General features: G+C 40.1%; 1 protein-coding gene across 1 annotated transcript in view; it reads left to right on the plus strand.

Moving 5' to 3' along the window:
• DNAJC15 (DnaJ heat shock protein family (Hsp40) member C15) overlaps positions 1-22,512 on the plus strand; it is a 76,443-nt gene that overhangs the window by 40,489 nt on the left and 13,442 nt on the right. The window contains exon 5 of the mRNA XM_080659392.1: positions 11,045-11,115. Within this exon, the coding sequence (XP_080515518.1) occupies positions 11,045-11,115 (71 nt within the window). The remainder of the gene's footprint in view (positions 1-11,044; positions 11,116-22,512) is intronic.

The following is a 22,512-nucleotide window of genomic DNA, read 5'->3' on the forward strand; positions in this document are numbered from 1 at the left end:
GCATTGGCCTGCAGACTGAAGGGTTCCGGGTTCAATTCTGATCAAGGACACATGCCTGGGTTGTGAGCTCGATCCCCAGTAGGGGACGTGCAGAGGCAGCCAATCAGTGATTCTCATCATTGATGTTTCTAGCTCTCCCTTTCCCTTCCTCTCTGAAATCAACAAACAAACAAACAAACAAACAAACAAATAAATAAATAAATGTGTGTGTGTGTGTGTGTGTGTGTGTGTGTGTGTGTGTGTGTGTGTGTGTGTTAAAAGCCTAAAGGCAGGTGGACATCTCTGAGGGGTCCTGAACTGCGAGAGCATGCAGGCTGGGCTGAGGATCTCCCCCCTCCCAATGCACAAATTTTGTGCACTGGGCCTCTAATCTATATAGCGACCATTGTAACTGAATGGGCGACCAGGCCGGCAGATAGGGGCAGTGAGGGGGGGCAGTTGGGGGTGACCAGGCCAGCAGGGGGAGCCAATAAGAAGTGACCATGCCAGCGGGGGGGGGGGGGAGGAGTTAGGGGCGACCAGGTCGGCAGGAGGAGCAATTGGGCATGACCAGGCCATCGGGGTGCGGGGGGAGTTAGAGGTGATCAGGCAGGCAGGCAGGTGAGCAGTTAGGAGCCAGTGGTCCCGGATTGTGAGAGGGATGTCCGACTGCCGGTTTAGGCCCAATCCCACAGGCAGTCAGACATCCCCTTAGGGGTCCTGGATTGGAGAGGGTGCAGGATGGGCTGAGGGCCACCCCCCCCCCCCCCGTGCATGAATTTTGTGCACCGGGCCTCTACTATAAAATAAAGAACTAGGATTCTCCCATCTTGTTTAATCTTTATAACAACAGGCACATGTATTAAGGTCCTAAGGACTTAAAGAAAAGGGGATAAACCTTGCACACAAAGGATACTACTTTCTTCATCCCAAAGCTAACCACTAGGAGTCTGATCATTATTTTCTTAAAGGTAGAAATGTGCATATGAACTTTCCACTGACTTCAATCTAGTTCATTGGTTGGTGGACCTTAGTGTACGTAATGCTTATGGAATTTTATATACAAACCCACATGCATTGTTATTATAGGCAATTCAAATGATTTTCAAGGATAATTTTGACAGAAGTGCTAAATATTGTCTTATTTGTTAAATTAAAGCTTAATATCCAGAATAAGGTGCAACTTACCATATACTTCCTCCCCAAAAAAATACATACAATGAAAATTTGAATGAGTAGTCTGCATTTGATTAGCTTTATAAAATAAGGTTTTTAAAGCTTCCCTTTTTCATTTTAAGATTTTCTACAGTACAATAATCTTTTAAAATGCTCATATTTACTAATACAGAGCCTTTATTCTTTCAAGGACTTGAACTTTTTACTGCCATTTATTTACAATTGGAGGGTGGTATAAAATGTGTTAAGCACCTATTGCACATTTAATACTAGATAGTATTTTAAGATCTGCCCTTTAGTAGTTTAGTGTCTACCTAAAGAGACATGTCAAATATATACACAAAACTAGGAAACATAACTAATATAGGAAAGAAGTGTTATAGAGCAAAAGAGGGGGGAAATTATAAATGTAGATTAAATATAGTAAACTAAATCATACTAGAATTTTTCACAGTAACATCTTTTTTATTCTTGAGTGTTTGTTGTCCTGGTACAATGTTAATGATTTTTCTCTCAAAACTTGGTAGTCTTTGTCTCTTTGTCTGAGGAGGACTCTACAAACCAAAAGTAAGTTTGAAATAGTCTCTAAAAGACTTCTACAAACAGCCAAAAGGAATACCCATAAGTCTTTATACAAAAATACTTATTATTTATTTGTTATTTATTAACATTTTTAAAATACCTACATCCCAGTTTTACTGAGATATAATTGGCATATAACATTGTACATTACTTTAAGTTGTACAACATAATGATTTGATATTCTCTATAATAATAAAAGTGTAATATGCTAATTAGACCAGACATCCTTCCTTTTGACATCCTTCCTTCCGGACAAAGCCTCATCAGGCAGAGACCGAGGCAGAGGCAACAGAGGCCCCCAGCCATGGTGATGGCAGGCAGGGGCCGAGGTAGAGGCGGCCGCTGCAGCAGCGGGGCCAAGGCCCTTGCACGAATTTCGTGCAGTGGGCCTCTGGTATATAATAAAAGCCTAATATGCCAAGTGTACAACCGTTCAACCAGTCGCTATGATGCGCACTGACCACCGGAGGGCAGATGCTCCGACCGATAGGTTATCTTGCTGCTGGGGTCCGGCCAATCGGGACTGGGTGAGACGTGCTGAACACACCTTGGAGCCCTCCCACCGTTCCTCCCCGGCTGTGATCATGCACTGGTGAGATCCCTCGGCCTGGCCTGTGGTCTCTCGCAATCCGGTACTCATTGGGGGTTGTCGGAGAGCTGGTTTCAGCCCGATCCCCACAGTCCAGGCCAAGGGACCCCACTAGGGCACTGGGCCTCTAGTATGTATATATTGCAAAATGATTACCACAGTAAGTTTAGTTAACATCCTTCAATTCATATAGTTACAGTGTTGTTTTTTTTCCTTGTGGTGAGAACTTTTAAGATGTACTCTCTTAGGAACTTAGAAATATATAAACAGTATTGTTAACTAGTTACCATGCTGTACATTCCATCCCTGGGATTTACTTATCTTATAACTAGAATATGTACCATTTCATCCATACTCCTCCACCTCTGGCTTCTACCAGTCTGTTCTCTGTTTCTGTAAGTTCAGCTTTTTTAGATTCCACAAAAAAGTGAGATCACACATAGTATTTGTCTTTGTCTGACTTGTTTCACTTAGCATAATGTTCTCAAGGTCCATCTCATGTTGTCACAAATGGCAAGATTTCCTTTTTATGACTGGGTAATATTTCTTTTTTTTCTTTTTTTTTTTTAAATGTATTTTATTGACTTTTTACAGAGAGGAAGGGAGAGGGATAGAGAGTTAGAAACATTGATGAGAGAAAAACATCGATCAGCTGCCTCCTGCACACCCCCCACCAGGGATGTGCCCACAACCAAGGTACATGCCCTTGACCAGAATCGAACCCAGGACCCTTCAGTCCGCAGGCCGGCGCTCTATCCACTGAGCCACACTGGCCAGGGCGACTGAGTAATATTTCATTTTACATATATACAGTAGTGGAATTGCTGGATCACATGGTAGTTTTATGTTTAAGTTTTTGAGGAACCTCCATTCCTTTTCCATAGTGGTTGTACCAATTAACATTCCCACTAACAGTGTACAGGGGTTTCCTTATCTCCACATTTGTTCCAACACTTGTTATTTCTTGTTGTTTTTTTTTTTTTTTAGTGATGATGTGAGGTGTGATATCTCATGGTGGTTTTGATTTTCATTTCCCTGATGATTAGTGATGTTGAGTATCTTTCATGTACTTGCTGGCTGTTTATCTGTATGTCTTCTTTGGGAAAATGTCTGCTCAGGTCCTCTGCCTATTTTTTAATTGGCTTGTTTTTCTGAAATTTAGTTTTATAAGTTCTTTATATATTTTGAATATTCACCCCTTATTGGATGTATGATTTGCAAATGCCTTCTCCCATTCAGTAGGTTTTCTTTTTATTTGTTGATAGTTTCCTTTGCTATGCAAAAACTTTTTAGTTGGTTCTAATCCCATTTGTTTATTTTTGCTTTTGTTCTTTCTTAAGGAGATTGATCCAAAAAATATAGCTAAGACTGATATCAAAGAGTTTACTACCTATGCTTTTTTTCTAGGAGTTCTATGGTTTCAATTCTTATGTTTAAGTCTTTAATCCATTTGAATTTATTTTTGTAAATGGTATAAGATAGCAATCTATTTTTATTCTTTTGCATGTAGCTGTCAAAGGCTGTCTTTCCCCATTGGATATTCTTGCCTCTTTTGTTATGGATTAGTTGACCACATATCTATGGGTTTACTTCTGGTCTCTCTATCCTATTCCTGATCTATGTCTGTTTTCAGTTACAGTTGGCATTCAGTGTTATTTTATATTGGTTTCAGGTGTACAGCATAGTGGTTAGACATTTATTTAATTTACCAAGTGATCTTCTAATAAGTTTACTACTCACCTGGCACTAAGCATAGTTATTACAATATTATTGACTATATTCTCTGTGCTGTACTTTACATCCCTATGACTATTTTGTAACTACCAATTTGTACTTCTTAATCCCTTCACCTTTTTGGATGTAATCTCATTTGATTACTTTTTCTTTTGTTTCCATTGCCCAGGGAGGTATATCAGAAAAGATATTACTAAGATCAATGTCAGAGAGTTTACTACCTGTGTTTTCTTCTAGGAGTTTTATGGTTTTGGGTCTTACATTTAGGTCTTCAATAAATTTTTAAGTTTTTTCTTATATATGGTTTAAAAAGGTGGTCTAGTTTCATTTTTTTATGTATCTGTCTAATTTTCCCAGTACCATTTATTCAATAGACTGTCTTTACCCCATTTTATATACTTGCCTCATTTGTCATCTGTTGATTGATCATGTAAGCATGGGTTTATTTCTGAGCTCTCTATTCTGTTCCATTGATCTACATGTCTGTTTTTATGCCAATACCATGCTATTTTGGTCACTAGAGTATTGTAGTATAGTTTAATATCAGGTAGTGTGATACCTTCAACTTTGTTTTTATTTCTCAAGATTGCTGTGGCTGTTCAGGGTCTTTTGTTATTCCATATAAATTTTAGTATTTGTCCTAGTTTGATGAAAAATGCCGTTGCTGTTTTAATAGATATCGCATTGAGTCTATAGATTGCTTTGGCTAGTATGGGCACTTTAAAAATGCTGATTTTTTCTATCCATAATGTAAGAAACATGCCTCTGATTTATCTTCATAGAAAAGAAGCAGCATGTGGCCAGGCAGCTACTGAATTTCTGCAGAGCAAACAGGATGTGGGGGTGGGGAGAGGAACACGTCGCTGATAGCACATGTCCTAGGAAGATTCCCCTAGGGAGATGGAGGCAACTAGAAAAGGCTCTAGCCCATATTTTCAATAACCAATGGGAGACAGCAAGACCTAGGCAACCTATTAGGAAATAGGTGACTAAATAGTACTCAGCCAATGAGGAATTGGAAAAGGGTCTAAATAAATAGACTATGTTCCCTGCCCCACGTGTGTTCCTGTATAATGGTCGCCCACTCTCGAGTGTTATTTAGTCTCATTTTTGCCATGCTTCTGTTTCCTCGTCCATCATTTGAAATTTGGAGAGGTGAGCCATTTCTCACAATTAGTATGGTATATAATTCCATTTATTTGTATCTTCAATGTCTTACAATTTTCCAAGTATTCCAGGTATTTCACATCTTTGGTTAAATTTATTTCTAGGTATTTTATTTTTTGATGTAATTATAAATGGATTGTTTTTTAATTTCTCTTTCTGATAGGTTAATATATAGTTCATGTATATAAATGAAACCTATTTTTGAATATTAATTTTCTATCCTGCTGCTCTACTGAATTAATTTTTTGGGCTGTAATTGCTTTTTGGTGGAATCTGTAGGATTCTCTATATATTGTATTATGTCAACTCAAATAATTACATTTTTACTTCTTCCCTTTTATTCCCTTTTCTTATTTAATTGCTGTGGCTAGGGCTTCCAATACTTTATATATATACATACACACACACATACACATACTAGAGGCCAGGTACATGAATTTGTGCATGGGTGGAGTCCAGCCAGCCCGCCCCAATGGGGACCGATCAGGGCCAGGCCAGTGGCAGGGAGGGGATATGGGAGGTTGGCCACCGGCCCCAACCCTGATTGGGGCCAGGCCAGCCGGGGGGGGGGCCGTGGGAGGTCACCGGCCTTGCCCCTGATGGTGGAGGCCAATTGGGGGTGGGGCTGGCTGGGGGGAGGGGACATGGGCAGTTGGGGGGGCGATCAGGGCCCTGATTGGGCTGGTTGACTGCCACAGTGTGTGTCATAGTGACCTGTCGTCCTGGTTGTTCTGATCGTACCATCGTTCCAGTCACTTGGTTTTTATATATATAGATATACACTAGAGGCCCGGTGCACGAAATTCGTGCACGGGGGTGTGTGTTGCTCAGCCCAGCCTGCACCCTTTCCAATCTGGGACCCCATGAGGGATGTCCAACTGCCCGTTTAGGCCCGATCCTGGTAGAATTGGGCCTAAATGGGCAGTCGGACATCCCTCTCACAATCCAGGACTGCTGGCTCCCAACTGCTCGCCTGCCTGCCTTCCTGATCACCCCTAACCACTCCGCTGCCAGCCTGATTGATGCCTAACTGCTCCCCTGCCAGCCTGTTTTCCCCTAACTGCCCTCCCCTGCAGGTCTGGTCACCCCCAACTGCCCTCCCCTGCAGGCCTGGTCCCCCCAACTGCTTTCCCCTGCAGGCCTGGATCCCCCCCAACTGCCCTTCCCTGCAGGCCCGGTCGCCCCCAAATTCCCTCCTCTGCCGGCCTGGTCACCCCTAACTGCCCTCTCCTGCTGGCCTGGTCCCTCCCAACTGCCCTCCCCTGCTGGCCATCTTGTGGCGGCCATCTTGTGTCCACATGGGGCAGTCATCTTTGACCACATGGGGGCAGCCAACTTGTGTGTTGGAGTGATGGTCAATTGCATATTATTGTTGTATTAGGTAGGATTAGATAGGATAGATGCCTGGTGCATGGGTGGGGTCCGGCTGGTTTTCCCTGAAGGATGTCCCGGATCAGGGTGGGGGTTCCCTTGGGGTGTGGGGCGGCCTGGGTGAAGGGCCTGTGGTGGTTTGCAGGCTGGCCACGCCCCCCGGCGACCCAAATGGAGGCCCTGGTATCTGGGATTTATTTATTTTCTATAATTGAAACTTTGTAGCCTTAAGCGGAGGCCAAGGTAGGCCAGGGCTGTGGAAACTTGGCTTCCTCCATTGCCGGGGGCAACTCAAACCTCCTGATTTCTCCAGCTCTGTGGCTGCCGCCATTTTTGTTGGGATTTATTTATCTTCTATAATTGAAATTTTGTAGCCTTACGCAGAGACCAAGGAAGGCCAGGGCAGGCGGAAAGCTTGGCTTCCTCCATTGCCAGGGAAACCCAAGCCTCCTGCTCTCTCCATAGCCGCAGCCATCTTGGTTGGGCTAATTTGCATTAGCCCTGATTGGCTGGTGGGCGTGGCTTGTGGGTGTAGCAGAGGTACGGTCAATTTGCATATTACTCTTTTATTAGATAGGATATGGCTAAGCGACCATCTGACTGGTAGTTATGACGCACACTGACCACCAGGGGGCAGACGCCCAACACAGGAGCCGCCAAGCTGAGGTGACTTGGAAGTGGCAGTTTTCAAGTGACGCACCCAGAATCAGAGAGGAGGGAGCCTGATTCCAGGGTGCGTCACCTGAGAACTGCCCTCAGCAATATGGGACCTCTCGGGGGATGTTGGAGAGCCAGTTTTGGCTTGATCCCTGCAGACCAGGCCAAGGGACCCCACCTGCTGGAGGGAATCTGCTCACTTCGCAGATGACATTCAAGCCACGGCGCCGCCCCAAGTGCGGCTGGCCGGGGAGGGACCGCGGGAGGTTGGCTTCAGGGTGTGTTTGGCCCATCTCGCCCAGTTCCACCCCACTGGCCACCTAATTAATTTCCTTTCAATGTGCACAAATCCGTACACTGGGGCACTAGTATGTTAAATAAAAGTGGTGAAAGTGGACAGCGTTGCCTTGTTCCTGATCCTAAGGGAAACACTTTTAGCTTTTCTCCATTGAGTATGATATTAGCTGTGGGTTTGTCATATATGGCTTCTTTATGTTGAGGTATGTTCCCTCTATTCTCACTTTTCTAAGAGTTTTCATTATAAGTTGATGCTGTATTATGTCAGATTTTTTTTTCTGCATCTATTGATATGATCATATTATCTTTATGACTTATTTTGTTGATGTGATTTGATTTGCAGATATTGAACCTGTTGGGAGGTTCTTATTAATTTAATTGCATTACTAGTACTAGATCTATTCATAATTTCTATTTCTCTATCATTCAGTCTTGGTAGGTTGTTAGTTTCTAGAAATTTTTTCAAATATTTTAGATTGTCCAATTTGTTGGCATATAATTGTTCATAGTAGTCTCTTACGATCCTTTGTATTTCTGTGGTATTAGTTTAATGTCTCTTCTTTTATTTTTTATTTTATTTATTTGATTCCTCATTTTTTCTTGGTGAGTCTAGCTAATGGTTTGTCTATTTTGTTTATCTTTTCAATAAGACAGCTCTTAATTTCACTAGTCTTTTTTGTTGTCTTATTACTCTCTATTTCATTTATTTTCATTCTAATCTCTATTGTTTTCTTCCTTTTACTAACTTTGGACTTAGTTTGTTCCTTTTTTCCCGTTTTTTGAAGTGTAAAGTTAGGTGGTTTATGTGAGCTCTTTCTTTCCTCTTAATGTAGTATTTTATTGCTATAAACATTCCTCTTAGAACTTCCATTTTTATTGGCCTCAAAGTATTTTTTTATTTCTCTTTTGATTTTTTTCTTTAACTCAAGACATATTTATTTTATTTATAGAAGGGTATTTTAAATGCTTATTTAGCAATTGATAGTACACTTTAACATGCTTGGTGAGTTGTTTAACTCCAGGAGGTTAGAAGTAACTGGCAAGAGATTGAAACAGTGGCGGAATCAAGGATTGACAACTGACAGCAAGGGAGGCAGTGTTCATTCAAAACAGATTGAAGTTAAATGAATAGCATTGTACAACCATTTAGTAGAAGGGCAAGCAATCTTAATTCTTTCTTTGTGTGTGTGTGTGTATGTGTGTGTGTGTATATATATATATATATATATATATATATATATATATATATAATACCTGTCTTTTACTCTCTCTCTCTCTCTCCCCATATATATATATATATATATATATATATATATATATATATATATATATATTCATTAGCATTCTTTATATTCATAACTAGTGACCCAGTGCACGGATTCATGCACATTGAAAGGAAATTAATTAGAAGAAAGATTTGTGTGGTAATTACATTACTGCAAAAAAAAATTACATGTCAAAATAGTATTATAATATAGTATTATAAAATTAAAACATGCATTCGATTGGCACCAGCCGGAGCTGTATATGTATCGCGCATGCGCGAGTCAACATTTATTTTTAAATTGCCAGTGTGTGTCATATGTACCGGCTGGTTGGTTGGTCGGATGGTTGATGAATAAATCACTATGTGGTTCACTTTGAATGTCAACAAAAACAACCAAAATCACGATCGACAATGACAGATCGAAACACATGGGTGCAATTGGCACCAGCGAGAGCTTTATATGTATCATGCATGTGCGAGTCAATGTTTATTTTTAAACTAGAGCCCCAGTGCACGAAATTAGTGCCTGGGTAGGGTCACTAGAAGCTGCTGGGTGCCGGCTGGGGCCTCCTTTCCCCTCGGCTCTCTGCCCCCACTGCCCCCTGGTGGTCAGCATATGTCCAACTCCCAGTTGGTCGAACTCCTGCCCATGTGGACAGTTTGCATATTAGCCTTTTATTATATAGGATTGGCAGTGCACATCATATGTACTGGCTGGTTGGACGGATGGACAGACGAATGGTTGGTCACTTACCCTTTTATATACTGTATAGAGATAACTACAATTCTCTGAACACTAACTGTATGCTAGTCATACTAATCTCTTTACTTCTATTACCTAATTTTCCCTTAAGGTAATCCTGGAAAGTTGTTTTATTATTTCCTTTTTCCATATGAGGAAATTATAATTTATGAGGAAATTAACTAAACAAAACAAATTGTATGGCTAATGAATGGTGGAATCAGGATTTTGAAGATTTTTCTGAATATTTCTATAAGTACCTGCTTTTATCCACTACAGCATGAATCACCCATACAAATTAAATTACTTTTAGCTTAACAACAACCAACCTGTACTTTGTCAGGTACTATTATTCCCATTTGAGGTCCAGATCATTTGAGTACCTTAGATAAGATCTAAGTAGCAATACCAGGATTTTGTTGTTCTTGATCTTATTTTTTTTCTTGCTTAGAAAATGTACTAATGAGAAACATTTCTAATACTAGATTTTACCAAAATAGTTTTAGGTTTATATAAATTAGGTTTTACCAAAATAGTTTTAGGTTTATTTAACTTTCTTTAATTATTGTTTAGAGCATAGATTCTAGCAGCCAAGCTTTTCCCATAGAGTTCTCAGAAAGTTAAATAAATTTTGAGCTATGACATGTTTTGAGATGCTCTGTTGAAACATAATAATAATAAAGCAAACTATTATGGGACACCTGTTACACAGCAGGCACCATTTTAGCACTTTGTTGGCATTAACTAATCCTTACAGTTGCTCTACTAGGAATATGTTTTTCCTGTGTTTTACAATGAAGAAACTGAAGCACAGTGAGTTAACAAATTGACCAAGGTTAACCCATTCTAAATGGCAATGGGATTAACATCCAGCAGTCTAGTAGCTCTGGAGTCCAAATACCTGTCTTTTACACTCTACACTGAGTGGCCAGATTATTATGATCTCTGAACGCATAATAATCTGGCCACTCAGTGTATATCCTATATAATAAAAGGCTAATATGCAAATTGTCCCCTCGACCAGGATTTCGACCAGCAGGCAGGCCGGCCCAACCACCCATGTCCCCTCCCCCTGGCCAGGCTGGCTGGACCCCACCCATGCATGAATTCATGCACCGGGCCTCTGGCCAGATTATTATGCGTTCAGAGATCATAATAATCTGGCCACTCAGTGTATATACTGCCTTTCCCCCAAATAAGTTGAAGCATGCATTTTCAAACTTAAAGTATAGTCTATATTGTTTTTTTTTTTTAATGGGTTGATAATAATGACTGATATTACAAAGGACTGAAGAAACATACACGCAGCATTGAATCAGTTGTTTATTTTGGTGGTTACTGGGATTAAGTGACAGGCTGTAATTTCATATTTATCCACAAGATGGTGAAATCCTCATTAGTTTTTAATTTCTTGAAACCCATATAAATTGTTAATTTATAATTTGACACCATTTCTTGTAAGCACTTTAATTTCTTTTTACAGCCCATCTGCTGGCAAGGCCAAGATTAGAACAGCTCACAGGAGAATCATGATTTTGAATCACCCAGATAAAGGTAAGTAAAATTCTTACTTTTTATAATATGGGGATCAGAATCTGCTCTGAATTCCTTTCAGTTTACTTGAACTCATTATAAATGATTTATAGTTTAAATGGAAGATTATATGCCATTGTATTGTGATGTTTCTTATAATAAACTAGAGGCCCAGTGCACGAAGGTCCCTTGGCCTGGCCTGCGCCCTCTTGCAATCCGGGACCCCTCGGGGGATGTCAGAGATCTGGTTTCGGCTTGATCCCCGAAGGCCAGGCCGAGGGACCCAACCAACTAATCTGTGCATTGGGCCTCTAGTATGCATATAAGATATTTGGTTAATCTCTTCCCACCCTCCCCACTTCCCCCTTTCCCTCTGAGATTCATCAGTCTGTTCCATGTTTCCATGCCTGTGCTTTCAACTCCTGCGTTGAGCGTCTGCCCCCTGGTGGTCAGTGCACATCATAGCTCCCGGCTGGTCGGCCGGGTCGGCTGGTTGCTTAGGCTTTTATATATATACTAGAGGCCCGGTGTATGAAATTTGTGCATGGGGGGGGGGGGAGGTGTTCCTCAGCCCAGCCTGCACCCTCTCCAATCTGGGATACCTCGAGGGATGTCCGACTGGCCGTTTAGGCCCGATCCCAGTAGGATCGGGCCTAAACGGCCAGTCGGACATCCCTCTCACAATCCAGGACTGCTGGTTCACAACCGCTTGCCTGACTGCCTGCCTGATTGCCCCTAACCGCTTCTGCCTGCCAGCCTGATCACCCCCTAACTACTCCCCTGCCAGCCTGATCAACGCCTAACTGCTCCCCTGCCGGCCGATAGGCCCTAACTGCCCTCCCCTCCCAGCCTGGTTACCCCTAACTGCCCTCCCTGCTGGCCTGGTCGCCCCCAGCTGCCCTCCCCTGCAGGCCTGGTCACCCCTAACTGCCCTCCCCTGCTGGCCTGATCGCCCACAACTGCCCTCCCCTGCCCTCCATCTTGTGGTGGCCATCTTGTGTCCACATGGGGGCGACCATCTTGTGTGTTGGAGTGATGGTCAATTAGCATATTACCTCTTTATTATATAGGACTAGAGGTCCAGTGCACGACAATCGTGCACTGGGGGTGGGAGTTCCCTCAGCCTGGCCTGTGCCCTTTCGCAGACCCAGAGCCCTCAGGGGATGTCCGACTGACAGCTTAGGCCTCTCCCTGCCAGGCTCCCGCCACCACTGTTGCGCTCGCCAGCTATGAGCCCAGCTTCTGGCTGAGTGGCGCTCCCTCTGTGGGAGCGCACTGATCACCAGTGGGCAGCTCCTGTGTTAAGCATCTGCCCCCTGGTGGTCAGTGCATGTCATAGTGACTGGTCGTTCTGCTGTTCAGTCAATTTGCATATTACCCTTTTAGTATATAGGATAGATGAGGCTTTAGATTGAAGTTCAGTGACCTGCAGAAGTAGCAGGGTATATTCTCAGCTTTTACGAACTTAGTTACTGATTTTTATGTAGGAATACCTCACCCCTTTTTGAAGCTGCTAGCATTTTGAGTAAGAAAGAGAAAATGTGAGTTGTAGATTTTCTGATTATGTAAACTGATTAGTGCATCATGAGTTATATTTGTTTAACCTTAAATATAAAAGCACAATATTTAGAGGATGTCCTCTAAATCTCTGAATGTGATATGTCATAGATGATTCTGAATGTCTTAATTTTATTCTGGAAGGTTCTGAGGCTGAGCCATTTATTTTTAACTGGCCAGGTTTTTAATGTAAATTTATCTTACAGAAAGACAATTATTATAACTTTAACTACACTACAGCTGCTTGAGAGTGAAAGCCCATATGTTCATTACTGTTTTTGCTCTAAAATAACAGATGGTATAAAGTTGCACTGTATTTCAGAAGTCAAGGTGGGGAGTGGAGGGAGAAAAAGGAAGTGTTCCGTGGATTCTTAATTTAGACTTTCAGTTTTATAATTATTTTGAAAAAAATTAAAAAGAAATTTTGGATTCATACCCATCTTAACTGACACCCAAAATAAGACTTTTTCCCCCCAAGCTTTCCCACTTAATTACTTACTATAACAATTATTTTTATTAAACATTATCTCCTTTGGTTTTTGATCTTGCTGTTTTTAGTGTGAATAAACAAGGGAATAAATTTTGAAATGAGGTTTTTCTTAAAATTTCTAAACAGCTTCAACAGTTACTGAAAGATCCACTCAACTAATTAACTTTGTATTGTGGGCTTTCAGAGTAATTGCCTCAGAAAGAAATGTGGTTAAGTGCCTCCTTGAAGCCTTCTGTCTCCTAAACATCCTCTGTCCCTTCCAGGTTTAGTGTATGCCCTTCTTTTTTTGATCACAGTAGGATCAAGCACTCGTCTTTTAGATGATTGACAGATTATTGATTGTGCCCACTGGCAAGGAAGCAAATTCTAAAATGTATCTAAGAGAATATGTATTTTTAGATATCTTCAGTAAAAAATGTTTATATATCTTATGATCCATTAATGTTTAAATAATTAATAACTTGATTTATTCTGAGATTGTATACTTATCAGAGGTAGATTTGTATACTTATCAGAGGTATTGTTGACTGCCTGTAGCATGTTTACTAATATCCTCCTGTGTGTCCCTGTGTGGGTAGCAGGTGTGAGGGCCTGGAAGTAGGAAGCCAGCATTTTTCTGTCTTCTGTCTTCTAGTTAGCCACAGCCTAAACACTCTCCTTAACCTCTCCAAATGTCAGTTTCATTATCTACAAAGCGAAGGGATTTATTTTTAAAGCCCTTTTTGATTATATGGTACATAATATCTTTACATACCTATTTAATTAATGAAGAACCTATATCATATATTTCTATTCAGATCACATTTTTAATTTAATAAAGATTCTTTTAATCTTTTTTGGATTATTGTTCTCTATAAGAATGTACTGACAACTGTGCACATTTGCCCATATAATTGCTCATTCACCCAAAATTTTAAAGTATTTGAATATAGGACACTTCATAAAGTTCCTAAAACTTACTCGTATACACATACTTAAGAATTCTTTCTCTAGTAAAAATATGGTGAATTAATGAATACTGGAACTACTGTAGGGAAAGAACTCGTGTATGATAGAGTTGGGAGATGAAAGCTTATAAATCTGTAAATTGTCTTGTGAGAAGGAAGGTTGTTTTATTTTGTTTTTAATGGGAAGAAGATAACCAGTTTTAAACAAAAATGTCTGATTTTCCTTGGAGAGAAAGTCAGGAGTATTTGAGAAAGTATGAGACTGGCAACACCTTTTTAAAAAAACCATTTAAAATTTTACAATTACAGTTGACATTCAATATTATATTGATTTCAGGTGTACAGCATAGTGGTTAGACATTTATATAACTTAGGAAGTGATCCCTGCCCCCATAAGTGTATCTACTCAGCACCATACATAGTTATTACAGTATTATTGCCTATGTTTCCCCTGCTATACTTTACATCCTATGACTATTTTATATCTGCCAATTTGCACTTCTTAGTTCCTTCATCCAGCTCCCCAGCCCCCCTTCCATTATCTAGCAACCATCATTTTGTTCTCAGTATCTATTAATTTGTTTGTTTCGTTTATTTTGTTCTTTAGATTCCACATATAAGTGAAATCATATGGTATTTATCTCTCTCTCTGTCTGACTTATTTCACTTAGCATAAAATCCTCTAGTTCCACAAGAAAGTGTACTCTTAATTTTGCCTCCTCTTTTTATAATTCTTCACCATGTTTGTTTTGGCCAAATCTGGGGATTACAAGTGGTTGCAAAAATTTAAATCCTTTACCCAGTGCTTCTGAAATTCATGAAATGTTCCCCCACCTCTACTCCTCCACTACCCCCAAGAGATTTTCTGTTGCATTTGCTACCTGATGGTAAAATAAAGTTAGAACTTCAAATGTGTAATCAACTGTAATTTATTACACATTTCATTATTAGCATGTGCAAAGAAAGTGACACCAGAAAATTAAGTGTGAGAAATGGCTGAAAATAAATCTTACGTAACCAGTTTCAAATGAGCATTAAGATGTGTTTTGGTAGAAAAGAAAATTTTGCTATTTTAATTTAATTAGATAAAAGGTTAATTAACGCAGTAAAAAAATAATGCTTTTAAACTAATACCTTTTAGATTATGCTTTTTCAATTGCTGAAGAAAGCAGTTTCTTGTCATGAAATTAGTAGTTTGATATTTATGCCCAATGACTATAAAAAGGAGGACAGACGAGGTAAATTTGAAAAACTGTAGAACCGCAGAGATATCTTACAGACTGTGTAATCCATTCAAAGTGTAGTCCACCTATTCATGCCAAAACACACTTTGTTACCTATGCGTACCAAATTAAAAACAAAAGTCAAAAGTAAGCATTTGGGACAGCAATTTTCAACCAGTGTGCCACAAGAATTTTTAAAACATGCAATACCTGGGCTGGCGTTAGCTGAGCATTTCCTTCAATACAAGCCTTTGTTTGCCAACCACTCTTGCTTGAGAGAGTGATTTGAGACCTACAGGTGCCCTCCTGCCCTTAAAAAAAAAAAAAAGAAAACTTGCAAACATGCAATACCTATTTAGTCAGGGACACTGACCTCTTTTTCCTAATATTGTCAAATTAAAAAAAGGACAATAGCTAACACAACAATAACTGTCTGGTGTGAATGCCCTGTCTTGAACCATAAATATATGTCATATAATGGAGTTGCATCTTACTGGTAGCGTGGCATAATAAGGTTGCGTCTTATTAATCCTTGGTACCAGAAATCCTTATATGTAAGTATAGGCAGCTAATTTTTTAAAAATATTTTTTTATTGGTTTCAGAGAGGAAGGGAAAGGGGGAGAGAGATAGAAACATCAATGATGAGAGAGAATCATTGATCGGCTGCCTGCTGTACACCCCCTACTGGGGATTGAGCCTGCAACCTGGCATAGGCCCTGACCGGAAATCGAACCATCATCTCCTGGTTCATAGGCTGATGCTCAACCACTGAGCCATGCCGGCCCGGCCACCTAATTAAGTCACTTTGCAGCAATAACAGTAGGTAATTACTATTATTTTTTTAAATCAATCAAAATTATACCCATTTTTATGGTCAGTTTAATAAAAGAATATATTTTTTAGTGTGCCCCAGAATTTTAGTAATTAATTTATGTGTGCCATGAGATGAAAAGTTGAAAATTGCTGATTTAGAAAAATTTATAGCGATTTGACATTACCATGACATCCAAATGTGGGGTACTTTTGTATTGTGTAAGACTATTGGTCCAACACAGAGTGGAAAAAATTTTTTAAGTGTTTTTGGCCTTAGTTTGAGGGACACTGATCCAAATCAATACTGCTTTCTAAGTCTAGATTGTTTCTGCTCTCTTATGAAAAACAGCTTGGTACCTCTCCTTAGAGATTTTTAGTGATGGAGAACTTACTGTTTTTGCAAGGCAGCCCTCTGGTAGGCAGCTCTAACTACTAGAAAGCTCTTTCTTACATTCAGTTAATATTTGCTTGCCTGCAGCATGAGATTCTCAATCTATTTTCATTATGTCCCCTTTCAATGACCATAATATTCTCTTCTGTAATAGTATTTAAAGCAATATTAGATTAAATATTGCGATTAAAAACAAATCAAGATAATAATTATATTGTTGAATGGATTTTTCTGATTACTCTTCCTGTAACAAAATAAGCTAAATTTGACATGAAGCCTTGGTAATAATATATTATAATTTATTACAGTATATTACACTTAAAAGATGAATTGCAAACATTTAGAAAAAGAAAGGTGATCGTCAAGAGTCAACATGAATTCAGTAAAAAAAGAGTGATGCCTAATTAGCTCAATTTTCTCTTTTGATAAATGTATTTAGATTATTATTGGTTTCAGAGGGTTCATCTTCCCTTCCTTTCATTTCAACATGTTTATTAGATTGAAGGCATTGTATTTGAGTTCATTATTTTTTTATAAAAAGATTATTTTATTTTATCATGTTGCTTTTTCTTAATAAATGGTGAGACCTTTAAAAGTAAAGAACATCACATAAAATTTATAAACTGTATGGCTGACATTTAGTAAACTCCCACTATAGTATATATAGTGAATGAACAAGCAAATGCTTAAAAAAAAAGGCATACAAATAAAATTTATAGACACAAAAGAATTGAGTAATAACTAATATAATTATACCAAAATTTATAAAGACTCTTGATTGATCTGAAACTATTATTTTATTCATTTAGAAATTATTTATTCAACTTCTATAGGGTGCCAGACATTGTACTAAATGTTGGGACTTTAACTGTAAAACAAGATAACTGGATCCTTATCCTCATTGAGCATACATTCTAATGGGATACAGACAAAAATCCAGTAAATCTATTTCAAGTTGTGGTAAGTGCAATAAAGGGTACAATGGACTGAGATATGGGAAAGAGGCAGCTTTATATAAGGTGATTTTGGGAAGGCTTCTCTGAGGAACACTAAAGAGCATGTTGTGCTGTGTTGTGAAAGTCAAGGAACTAGCATGTGTAAAGGCTTTAAGGGAGGAAAGAATTTACTGTGCTTAAAGACTTGAAAGAAAAATAGTGGGATGCGGGTATAATAGTCAAGGGAAGAGGTAGCATGACATGAGGTGGTGCAAGATTTTGAAAACTATAGATATATTTTATGATAATGAAACACTGTAGGTTCTGTATAATATTTGAACTTCATTCTAAGAAGTTACCATCAGTTTTTATGCAATAGAGTGATGTAATTCAATTTAATTTTTAAAGAATCACTTTTCTTTCAACCTAGTATTAGGAATATTTCTCATTGGTATATTTTCTAGGTCAATAAGTAAATAGAAGACTTAAACAACACTTTAAACAAGAAAAAAAATAAAAAGACTAACAACAACAGAATCCTAGTATTGCTACTTAGATCTTAACTAAGGTACTCAGGTTATCTGGGCCTCAAATGGGAAAAATAGTACCTGACAGGGTACATGCTATTTGTTGTGAAACTCAAAATAATTTAATTTGTATGGATGATTAATGCTTGTAGTGGATAAAAGCGGGTGCCTTTAGAGATATTCAGAGCCCAGGTCTCAAAAAGCATAGTTATTACTCTCTTAGAAGCCAGAGACTACCAGGCGAAGAAGACCAGGCTCACCTCCTGAAGGAAGAAAGACCAAACAGAGAGTCCTGGCCATCCCAGCTGAAGTCTCAGTAGGACATCCTGGACCATCCAGCCCTAGTTGACCTGACACAGCTCAGAAGAACCATCCAGCTAATGCATAGAATAGTGAGAATTAAAAAACGTTGTTTTTAGCCACTAAGTTTTGGGGTAGTTTGTTATACCATAACTAGAGGCCCAGCACATGAAATTCATGCGCGTGTATGGTCCCTAGGCCTGGCCTGCAATCAGGGCCATCTTCACCAGCTTCCCGCAGCCGCCCCCCCGCCCCCCGGTGCCACCCACCCCCGGTTCCCCATTTGCCATTGGGTGATTGATGCTTGATGGGCCAGGGGAAGGAACAGAGAGGTTGGCTGTTCCTGCCTGCTCGCCAGCCTCCCCCCAACCCCCACCCTGCAGTGGATGGCCATTAGGCCATCGGAGACTGCCGGCCGGGGATAGGGACCAAGAGGTGGTCAGTGTGCCTCATAGTGACTGGTCCAGCAGTCGTTCTGCCGTTAGGATCAATTTGCATATTACCCTTTTATTATATAGGAAGGCTGATATAGAAAATGCCATGATAAGTACTTTTAAGAAAAATAAAGCAGAATGGGGGGCAGGCAAGATAGAGATTGGCAGCTGGAGAGGAGGCAGTTGTAGTGTTTCTTTATAGCCATCTTAGAAATTCTCTGAAAGGAGATAATAGTTGAACAGAGACTTGAGGGAGTAATTCATGCAAAAATAAGAAGAAAATATTTCAACAGAAGAAACATCAAATGTGAAGATCTTGAAATGAGAGCATATTTTGTATTTCTAGAATTGTAAAATGTGCAAGAACATAGTGAGCAAGGGAGGAGTGGTAGGAAATACAATTGGAGAGGATGCCCAGGGCCGAATTAACTTGCAAGCTTTAGTAAGAACTTTGGCTTTAATTTTTAAGTGTTATGGAAATGATATCTAATTTACAATATTAAAAGGAATACTCTGGCAGCTACAGAGAAAATAGGGAGTCTAGAATGGAAGCAAGCCATAGAGAGGAAAAAATGTATCTATATATATAAAAGCCTAAGTATCCATCTGACCGGTAGCTATGGCGTGCACTGACCACCAGGGGGCAGACAATGCAGGAGCTTCCATGGCATGCACTGGGGGCCACCATGGACCTGGCACCAACAAACCAACACTCGGCTTCCCCCAAGTGGGACACAGGTCCTGCCACCACACCAGAGCAACACCCTACCAAATCGCAGCCAATGCTGCCAAGACCCCATGGCTAAAAATGCAGCCCATAGCCCAGCCCAGCCTGGAAACGGTTGCTATGGGCACCGGGTAATGACATCACATAGCAACGCCTGTCTTCCTCTACCTAGCGACTAGCCTCCTTGGAGTTCCTTCAGACCAGAAACATGACTTGCTTTATAGCCAAGTGCAAACATTTTACACTTTAACCAAATGTTGTGAAGCATTTCTCACAGGCCACATCTCATTTGATCCTCACAGAAGTCCTAGAGTAGGTAGATAGAAGACTCGGTAGAATCCTATTGTTTTCTTTTCATTAGCAAGAAAACAGAGATTTAGAAAGTTTAGAAACTTGACCCGACTGAAAAGAAGTAAGAAATGGTGGAACTTGAAAATGACTTCAGGTTTTCTTTTCTTTTTTTTTTTTTTTTTTTTTTTAAATATATATTTTATTGATTTTTTACAGAGAGGAAGAGAGAAGGATAGAAAGTTAGAAACATCGATGAGAGAGAGACATCGATCAGCTGCCTCCTGCACGCCCCCTACTGGGAATGTGCCAGCAACCCAGGTACATGCCCTTGACCGGAATCAAACCTGGGACCTTTCAGTCCGCAGGCCGACGCTCTATCCACTGAGCCAAACCGGTTAGGGCTCAGGTTTTCTCACTGTGCAGATTATAGTCAAACATGGCTACAGTTAAATATTTTACCTTTGTTCTCCCTGCATGATCTACAAAAATAATCTGCTTCATGTTGATATTTACTGCTGTGTTGCTGACAATTACCTGAAAGAGAAGTTGGGGTGCTTCACTGGGCTGGAAAAAGTTTAGCGAAATCATCAAGCAGTTTTAATTAAGCAAGTTTATTCTATATATATAAAAGGCTAAGTTGATTTGCGCATGCTTGCTACATATAAAGCTCTTGCTGGGCCAGTTGCGTGCGTTTTGATCTGTCATTGTGAATTTGTTTGACACTTCTATTATAGAGAAAGGGCGAATAGTGATATTAAAATATTTCTTCTAGTTAGTTTCCTTTGAATGTGCACGAATCCATGCACTGGTACACTAGTATATACACTGAGTGGCCAGATTCTTATGATCTATGAACGCATAATAATCTGGCCACTTGGTATATTTATACACACACACACACACACACACACACACACACACACATATGTGTATATATATATATATATATATATATATATATATATATATATACGTACATACATATATACATATATATATTAGAGGCCCGGTGCATGAATTCGTGCATGGGTGGGGTCCGGCCGGCCTGGCCAGCTGGAGGGAACATGGGTGATTGGCCAGCCTGCCTGCTGGTTGAACTCCTGGTCGAGGGGACAATTTGCATATTAGCCTTTTATTATATAGGATATACACTGAGTGGCCACATTATTATGTGTTCGGAGATCATAATAATCTGGCCACTCAGTGTATATACTAGAGGCCCGAAATTTATGCACTCGGCGGGGGGGTGGTCCCTCAACCTAGCCTGCACCCTTAGGGGGGGATGTCTGATTGATGGTTTAAGCCCAAGCAGGCCTAAGCCATCAGTCGGACATCCTTACCACTGCAGTGGAAGTGGGAGAGGTTTCCGCCACTGCGCTCACCAGCCGTGAGCCCGGCTTCTGGCTGAGCAGTGCTTCCCCTATGGGAGCGCACTGACCACCAGGGGGCAGCTCCTGCATTGAGCATCTGACCCCTGGTGGCCAGTGGGTGGCATAGCGACCGGTCGTTCCGCAGTTCGGTCGATTTGCATATTAGCCTTTTATTATATGGGATAGCTTAATCTAGTTTATCAGACTTTCCCATTATAGTTAACTAGAGGCGCAGTGCACAAAATTTGTGTACGGGTAGCATCCCTAGTCCTGGCCGGCGATCAGGACCAATCTGTGGGGCAACCAGCGGGGCAATCGGGGGGACCCTGCTGGCACCTGCCTTGGCTAGCCTAGCACTGCCCGCTTGCTGGCCCTGCCCCATACTGCCGCCACCTGTCGCCTCTCTATGGGGTGACCAGTGGGGCAATGGGAGCCCCCCACTGGCTCCCGCCTTGGCTGGCCTGGTGCCACCCACTCACTGGCTCCACCCCCTGCTGCTGCCACCGGTCAGGGCCTGCAGGCTGGGGGCCGCTCCAGCATTGAGCATCTGCCTCTGGTGGTCAGTGCACGTCATAGCGACCAGTCGTTCTGCCATTCAGTCAATTTGCATAGTAGGCTTTTATTATGTAGGACGCTTTTTTATTTTGTTTAGGAAATTTTTGCCTTTCTCAAGGTCATGAAAATCTCTAGCTAATAAAGATAATTTATGGAAACTTACATAATTATATCTATAATAAACTGGAATTGATTTTTGTATATGGTGTGAGATAAGAGTAAAGCTTCAATTATTTATATATAGAAATGCAAGTGATCCAGCATTATTTATTGAAAGAGAGAGCATTCCTTCCCCAGTGAGCCACATTGTTGCCCTGTTACTAATCAAGTAACCAGATATTTATGGAAATGTTTTTGTATTTTCTGGTCTTTTCTTAATTTATTTATGTTTGTGCCATTACCACAGTTTTAATTTATATAGTTATATAACAAATATTTTTTTTCTGGTAGTATAAATCTGTCAATTTTTGTTATTTAAGATTTTTTGGCTATGTTTGGCCCTTTACATTTTAAAATAAATTAAGAATTGTTTCAATTTGCACCTGCACATGTGTAAACACACACATTCACACACAAACCTCCTAGGGTTATGATTGGAATTAGTATGAATTTGTACATCTATTTGGGAAACATTGACGTCTTTACAATATTGAATTTTCTAATCCATGAAGAAGGCATATCCTTTCATTATTTAGGTCTCTTTTAATTTATTTCAATAAGGCTTTTCAGTTTTCTGGGTTGTGGACATATACATAATTTGTTAAATTTGTTCCTAGTATTTATTTTTTATTGTTACTATATATTATGTTTTTATTTATTTATACTGTATAATTATTTGTAGGACATAAAAGGTGCAT

This window comes from Plecotus auritus (genome assembly GCF_963455305.1).
Source record: "Plecotus auritus genome assembly, chromosome: 3".
NCBI classification, from domain to species: Eukaryota; Metazoa; Chordata; class Mammalia; order Chiroptera; family Vespertilionidae; genus Plecotus; species Plecotus auritus.